The 8,431-nt window shown below is 37.2% G+C and overlaps 1 protein-coding gene across 1 annotated transcript; it reads left to right on the plus strand.

Annotated features, from left to right (window-relative positions):
- The first annotated feature begins 753 nt into the window (after nucleotides 1–753).
- On the plus strand, nucleotides 754–1,692 carry LOC142844989 (olfactory receptor 4F3/4F16/4F29-like). The gene has a single exon (XM_075963756.1). It carries the CDS (start codon nucleotides 754–756, stop codon nucleotides 1,690–1,692), a length of 939 nt encoding a protein of 312 aa, XP_075819871.1.
- The last annotated feature ends 6,739 nt before the right edge of the window (nucleotides 1,693–8,431 follow it).

The raw sequence follows: 8,431 nt of genomic DNA on the forward strand, positions 1-8,431 counted from the left end.
ATGTGATATTCAATATCACTAAGCTGTATATTTAAAATGGTCAGTATGGTCTTATTTTTAAAATCACATTAAAAAGACATTACTTAGAAGAATAAGGAGCCTGGTCAACATGACAAAGAATACATTATGCCTTCATTAAAGTCACTGAACTTCATATATTATATAAATTTAATTTATTTAATCTTAAACTATATCTTATGATTTAGCCTATTTTTAAAAATTCAGTTCTAACTTAAGTATCATATAGCTCTCACTTCCTGATGGAGATTCAACAACTAATTTTTTTAAGTTAGTATTTCCTGTTATATAGTCTCTTTGTATAAGTTTTATGTAAAATATAAAAATTCGAATGAAGTGTATGGCATAGTCAGATGTAACTAACACTGTGTCTTTTGTACCTTTGGAGAAAAGTAAGTTTCCCATGCATTCTTTCATATTTGTAAACAAATGGAATTTCTTGCTTGCATAATCCATTTATTAGTATAGATGTTTAAAAAATTTAGCTTTATGTTATTTTCTAATTAATTTTAGGTTATGAAAGGCTTTGTGTTGAATTATGCTGTTATTTATGCAACACCATTGTCATTCTCACTATCATTAGTATCGTCATTATTTATCCCATGTGAAGAATTTTATTAAGTAGTTATAGTTATAATACAAGCACAAATAATTAAATTACTGTAATCCTTAATAATTCTACTTTCTTACTCATTTTCTTAGTTCCCAGGTTCTACAGACCAGTTGATTGGATCAATGGATGGAGGGAACCACACAGTGGTGTCTGAGTTTGTGTTTCTGGGACTCACCCACTCTCGGGAGATTCAGCTCCTCCTCCTCGTGCTCGCCTGTGTGCTCTATGTGCTAAGCATGACTGGAAACATCCTCATTGTGTTCTCCGTGACCACTGACCCTCACTTACACTCCCCCATGTACTTCCTCCTGGCAGGTCTCTCCTTCATTGACTTGGCAGCCTGTTCTGTTACTTCTCCCAAGATGGTTTATGATTTGTTTAGAAAGTACAAAGTCATCTCCTTTGGAGGCTGTATGACTCAGATCTTCTTTATTCATGTCATTGGTGGTGTGGAGATGGTGCTGCTTGTGGCTATGGCATTTGACAGATATGTGGCCATATGTAAGCCTCTGCACTACCTGACCATCATGAGCCCACGAGTGTGTGTTTTATGTCTGGCTGCCTCTTGGGTCCTGGGCATTAGTCACTCATTGTTCCAGCTGGCTTTTGTTATTGGCTTACCCTTCTGTGGCCCAAATGTATTTGACAGCTTTTACTGTGACCTACCTCGACTTCTCAAGTTGGCATGTACAGACACCTACAAACTGCAGTTCATGGTCACCGTCAACAGTGGGTTCATCTGTGTTGGCTCTTTCTTGTTGCTTCTCATTTCTTACATATTCATTCTGTTCAGTGTTTGGAAATATTCTTCAGAAGGTTCATCCAAAGCCCTCTCCACTCTCTCAGCTCACATCACTGTGGTGTTTTTATTCTTTGGTCCCACACTGTTTGTTTATACCTGGCCACATCCTGACTCTCAAATAGATAAATTTCTTGCTCTTTTTGATGCAGTTTTTACTCCTTTTCTAAATCCAGTCATCTATACATTTAGGAATAAAGAGATGAAGGCAGCAATAAAGAGGATTTTCAAAACACTATTAACTTTTAGAAACATCTCATAAATAGTATAATAACATCTTTATTTGAATAATAATGTTTTCTGTATGGAACATTTTGTATTGGCATCCCTGATGTGCATAATTAATGAGTGTTATGTTCTTTAATAATGCTCGTGTACATTTAAAAAAGGAATGTGTTGATTCAGATGTGCACAAATATGTAGTAATTATACTACATTTCCAGCAATAGAGGAGAGGGTGTCTGAACTGACCTTACCCTGTATTCAGACTGATGATTATATTAAATATCACCATAGAAGCTTTGTCCAACAACAGATAGAAACAGAGGCAATGACCCACATTGGAGCGCTGGACTGAACTCCCAAGATCCAGTTGAAGAGTGGAAGGAGTGAGAGTATGAGAAATTCAAGACCATGAAGGGTTCATCCACTGAGAAAGTTTGCCTGAGTTAATGGTAGCTCACCAACTCCAACTCGAATGGGAGTGAACAAGCATGGGAACAAACAAGTCCCTCTTAAGGGGCTTGACAGTTGGGACCGACTGAGGGGCCACTGACAGTGACACTGGGATTTGTCTCTATTGCATGTACTGGCTTCCTGAGATCCTATTCTCTTTGGATGTAAACCTTGCTCAACCTAGATGTAGTAGGGAGGGCCTTGGATTTTCCATAGGGCAGGAGCATTCAGGGCAGGGGACATTACCCTCTTTAGGATTGGAGGGGTGGAGTAGAAGGGCTTGTGGAGGGAGTGAGAAGGGAGTGGGAGGAGAGGAGGGATTGGGAATTTGAATTGGTACTTTTTTAAGTAATAAAATTTTAAAAAAGAAAAAATTACTTTTAATAATGATGGATGGTTCTCTTATCTTGTGTTAGAAAATACCCATGTTTCTTCAAAGTTTTTTAAAAAAAATTCATGTTATAACTTTCACTTTAGTATTCCTAGGTAGACACTTCACATTCAACTTCTTCACCCAGTCATATCCTACACATTTCTCTCCAGGGTCTAGTCCAGTGAATCACGGTGACCCTTTCTGTTCTCCTCAACATGGCAGATCTACCTACGGTCTTAAACCAAGTGCCCTGACTGATTCTAGCCACTCTTTCCTTCACTACAATCAACCTCAAGGCTTTGGTCCAGACCCACTCTGCCTGTGTTTCAACCCACAACCTATTAGATGACAAATATATGCCTCCTCCCAGCCATATCTACCCACATACCCAGGTTTGGGCCAGGATGTACATCCTGCACTGTAGCCTGGTACTCTCTACCACCTTAGCCACTTCCACAATCAAGGCCCAGTCCATCCACAATCCTCTATCTTGTCTCAACCTGTATCCTATCAGACACAACTAACCAAAGAATTCCACATGCCTATGTCTCATTGAAAAATACAAAAATATGAAAGATCAAGCTAGTATCTCTTCTCAAAGCCTACCAGTTATATAGAAATACTTACCACTGAAAATTACCTACAGGAACTCTAGGACACAGAATTTAATAGAACAATCACAAACTTCAACAAAGCATTCAAGGAATTTAAAGAAAACACAAAGAAAGAGATAATGAAATTAGGGACAAAGAATTTAAGAAGAATAAATGCTCAAGCTATACCCAAGAAAGTGCAAACATAAGCCTGATAGAAATGATGAAGACAATCCAGGACTTGAGAACAGAATTCAATAAGGAGATAGAAACACAGAGGAGAACTCAAACTGAAATGAAGATGGAATTGAAAATTCCAATCATTCCAATAATTCGACTAGAAAATACAAAAACCCCTTCAATTATAATGACTCGGCCAGTGGATAGAATATCAGAACTCAAAAATAAAGTAGAAAATTGAAACCAAATAAGAATGGAATATAAGAATTAGAAAAAAATGAAAAAGAGCATGCAATAAATGTGAGACATCATAAACAGAACAAGTCTTTAAACTATAGGCATAAGTGAGGGCAAAGGATACCAAATCAGTAGGCTAAACAAGATCTTCAACAAGATCATAAAAGAAAACATCTTCTAATAGAGGAAAGACACAGGTATGTATGGACAAGAAATGCACAGGACACCAAAAAAAGACAGGACCTGAAGAGAAAAATCCTCACAACATGTCATAGCTAAAACATCAAATATACAGAATAAAAAAGTTACAAGAGGAAAAAAACACAAGTTACAGACAAAGGAAAACTCTTCAGAATAACAGCTGATTTCTTGATGGAAACTTTGAAATCCAGAAGAGCCTGGAGCAATGCACTCCAAGTCCTAAAAGGCCATGAGGGAGAGTCAACCTAGGCTCTATACCCAGAGAAACTATCCACAGTATATTAAAGAGAAAGAAAATGTTTTAAAGATATAAAAAACACAAAAATTTATATTCTACCACCAAACCAAAGAAAATACAGTAAGAAGTATTATGGGCTAAAGAGAGCAATAAGCATAGGTAAGACACTATGGAAGAAAGCATGAAGATAAAATTACTAAAATACAAGGTACCACAGATATCACAAATACAACACTAAAAATCAACAATATGACTGCAAGTAACATGCAAATTTCAATAATAACATTTGTTATTAATGGCTCAATTCTCCAACCAAAAGACATAAGCTGACAAATATATAAAAAACAAAATCCGGAGGAAGGCAGATCTCTGTGAATTTGGGGTCAGCCTGTTATACAGAGCAAGTTATACAGGACGGCTAGGAAAATGAAAAGGAGCCAAAATCAAAACCAAAATCAAACCAATACAAAACAACCCCCCCAAACGCTGGTCAGAACACTGGGAAAAGGGCACATTCAAAAAACTTTCTTGGAGAAATATTTTGTATTGTTTTCTATTTTTGCTCCTTGCCTTATCCTTGATCAATTTTCACTAGAAGGCAGAACAAGCAACTAAAACTCTGAGATGAGAGTTAGCTATTCAGATACAAATAATGAGCTGTGGATCAGTAGTCTGAAGACTCTGAAGGAATGTCTCATAATCTTTTCTTTCTCCTTTTTCTTGATGCATTTCTCTAAAGACAAGACATAATATGTCACTCTAATGAAGTGCACATTAAAAGGAGATAAAATTAATGCAAATACTATGCTCTTCTTTCTCATCATATGATAGGAAAAGAAAATATTAAAAGACAAAGAGTATGAAGACATTTAGAACTAAATGGTCATGAAAATCAGGTTTTGTAGTTCATTTATACAGCACCACACATTATGGCTGGTTCTTAATGTTGCATACAAATTTACTTGGTTTTCCTGCTACAGCAAAGACTAACACAATGATGCCTGAGTATTTTTACACTCCCAGAATCTCACAACATAATACATAACTGATAACATTAAGAACAAGATATTGAGTGCTCAGCTGTAAATAGGAAACATGTATTTTAACTCCACCACCACCAAGGCTCAGAGAACCCAAGAGGAGGTGGAAAGAATGTTAGAGCTGAATGATTGACAGAAGTTCTGTAAGATTCTGTCTTCTAGTTATGTTTGGCTATTGCACTTATTAACTCACAACATCTGAGGTTAGTCATAAGGCCCCCACAAGATCAAGCCAACCAAAATTCTAACACATCTTTACTGAGGTTTATCACTTGGGGCAGCTGTGAAGGTTTATACTTCTGTTCAATTTCCTGATTGTTTTCTATGCTTCCTGTGGAGCTTAAGATGTGATCATCCAGTTTCTTGTTCCTGCTGACATTGTACACCTTCCCCACCATTATGGACTCTCGTCCTCTGGAACCATCACTAAAAATAAACTCTTTGTTCCTTAAGTTGCTTTTGAACATGTTTTTTTATCACAACAATGGAAAAATAAATGATACAGGTAGAGACAGTCCAGAATTGATATGTACAAATCCTGCTTTATACATAAATCCTGCTTGTGTATGACTATGGAGGGCTATATTTAAGTTAATTTGCTACATTTTGACTACCAAATTACTATGTTATATGGCTTTACATATATAAAAGAAGTAATGAACACCTGGATTTGAAGGGTTAAAGCAGTTTGGGTTCACATCAAGCACAACATTGGCAAAACCAGTGTCTAGTTATGTTATATTCATATGTGCTCTGTTTCACTTTTACACATGCTTTTCTCCTCTCACACAATACTGTTAAATAACGGAATGAATGCCTTTATTGTGTAGCAGCCCGACACAGAGAATAGCTAAATGGTGGCTTGCTGTGAGGTGGAGATAATCTGAGTAGGATTTGGATAACTAATTGGTGGGAACATTGAAAATCCAATTTGGGGGGTAAAGTGAGATGACGTCATTGGTCCAGTGGTTTGAATAATAATAGACCTCATAGGCTCATACATTTGAATACTTAGTTATCAGGGTGTGGCACTATTAGATAGGATTAGAAAGATTGGGGTAGGGTCTTGTTGAAGGAAATGTGTCATTGGGGATGGGCTAGCCCAAGCTAAGTCCAGTCTCTCTCTGTCTCTCTCTTGGCGAGGGGATCAGGATGTAGCTTTCAGGTACTGTTCCAGTACCATGTAAGCTGCCATGCTTCCTGAGATGATAAAAATGGGCCCAGCTTATGAAGCTTTAAGCGAGCTCCCAGTTAAATGTTTTTTTTTTTAGATAAAAATTTTCTTGTTATTTTAGATAAAATTTCCTTGGTCATGGTGCCTCTTCACAGCAATAGAACAGGGACTAAGACAGTAAAGGCACTTTCCCAGGTACCGATGTGTGACCTGGGACTGATGTGTGAAGTCAGGGAAACGAAGAAAAGTCTGACTACCTATTTCCAACAAGTGGCCCCGGGAAGCCTGAGCTGTTTTTTATTTATACACTTTCAATAGTTTGCACGTACAGGTTTACAATCATATTTGTTTCCTTAAGATTCTAATAACAATTACAATAATTGCCAGTTTGTTCTCTTATCGTCTTTTCTTTCCATCCCTCAACTTCTCCACCAGTAATCATTACCTACTTGATTCATAGCTTTAATATCTGAAGCATGAGCAGTATAGCAAGCAACAAAGGAAGTTTTCTAACTAGGCACACCTACAGATGAGACAGTGTGCCCAGTTGGCAGCATTTCTAGTTACAGCATCATGCAAAGTGAAAGAGTTTTTGCCTTTAATGGTTAATGTTTACCTCTGGTCAAATCTAAACTCTCACAACCAACTCATTAGCTAAGGCTGAACCAATCCATTCTTCAGTCTATACTATTCTAACTCCTATAGGGAATATACCAGGTTTCCTTCTATCATCCTATAAACCGCATAACTTAAAAACTTATTCTTAATAGTTGTCATTGCTTATCTTTGTTCTTTTTTTTAATCTTTTTTTTTTATTGAGAAAATGAGAAAAAAAACCCAAGTTTCCACCTCCTCCCAGCCTCCCATTTATGTCCCCTTCCTTTCAGCTTCCTACATAGTGGCACAGCTGTAGAGATGAGAACATTGTGGGTTTCTATACTTTTGCTTCACTCCCTGTTCCTAGACTGTTCCCATTAACTCTTGATATCATCTATTTATTAACATTTCTCCTTGACTCTTGTGGTTAAAATTATTCTCTCCAGCGCAATTGTGCAAATTTGTAGTATTGTCATTAACTTCTGTGACTCAGGTCAGTTATAAGATGCATTGAAAAGGCAACATCCTGTTTTTGACAATCCTGAATTTGTAGTCACACCTGAAACATTCAAAGACTTTAGGGGCTAATTCAGTTCCACTGTATATTTTTAACAACACCACTCTGGCTCACCCAGAGAAGGCTCATCAGGGCTCCGGTTTTCCTAATACAGTCGCCATTTCATCTATGGCTTTAAGAAAGTGAAACTAGAAGCAGCCAGCAATAATTTGTGTAAGGAAAGCAGGAATAGCAGGTAGCACATATGCTTTTGGGGTCATGCCCAGAATTATATAGCAAGCTACTCATTGGCTTTGCCAAAAATGAGTTAAATTCTCCCAGGCTTTCCATACTATTCTCAGGCCTTATTTCCTGAAAAAAAGCACATGGCTCCCAGCAGTACCAGTCGAACAAAACTGCACAATGAAAGAAATCATCACTATATTAAAAAGTTTTGATAGATGCTTGTGAAGAAATAAGATCAATAACCAGAATATACAAAGAATTTAAAAAAAAACCTCTTAAACACAGGAAGACTATGTAATCCAGGCGATTAGTGAGGAATAAACAGAACAGATATGTACAAATAGATATATGTTCAACATTTTTGATCATTAGGAAAAACAAATAAAAACTATTCCATTTGTTTCCCAATGCCTTCTGTTTCCTCTTCCATGGGGTTCCCTGAACTTTGAGAGGGGAAGTCTTTGTCTGCATGCATAACATCTGGTGTTGGGTCTACGTATTTGTTCTCATCTACTGCAGAAGGAAGCAACTCTGATGCATAAGGAAACAACTTTAATGGTGGCTGAATAAGGCTATGATATATGGATATAGCAGAATATCATTTAGAATCATCGTTACTTTTTTATTGTCCACTAGTTTATGGTTTTAAGCTAGGTCTGTGGGATCTCTAGTGTCTGGTTGTGCCAATAGGCTCCAATTTGTGGAGTGAGCCTTAAGTCTAATCAGACTTTGCTTGGTTGTTCTCATGATCTTTGTACCATCATTGCCCTACTATATTTTGCAGGCAAGACAGCATTGTAGATCAAAGGTTTTGTGACTGGATAGGTGTTTATGTTTCTTTTTTGGTAGCCTTCAGAGTACCTTTCCATACCAAAGATACTAGAGCATAGGGTTGAAGGTTCTATGTAGGAACCAACTCTAACTCTCCATGTTCAATGTGTTGTGTGGGTG

Source organism: Microtus pennsylvanicus, chromosome 2 (assembly GCF_037038515.1).
Source record: "Microtus pennsylvanicus isolate mMicPen1 chromosome 2, mMicPen1.hap1, whole genome shotgun sequence".
Classification (NCBI taxonomy): Eukaryota; Metazoa; Chordata; class Mammalia; order Rodentia; family Cricetidae; genus Microtus; species Microtus pennsylvanicus.

Coding starts and splice junctions, on each gene's coding strand:
- LOC142844989 (XM_075963756.1), top strand. CDS start 754: ATGGATGGAGGGAACCACACAGTGGTGTCTGAGTTTGTGTTTCTGGGA.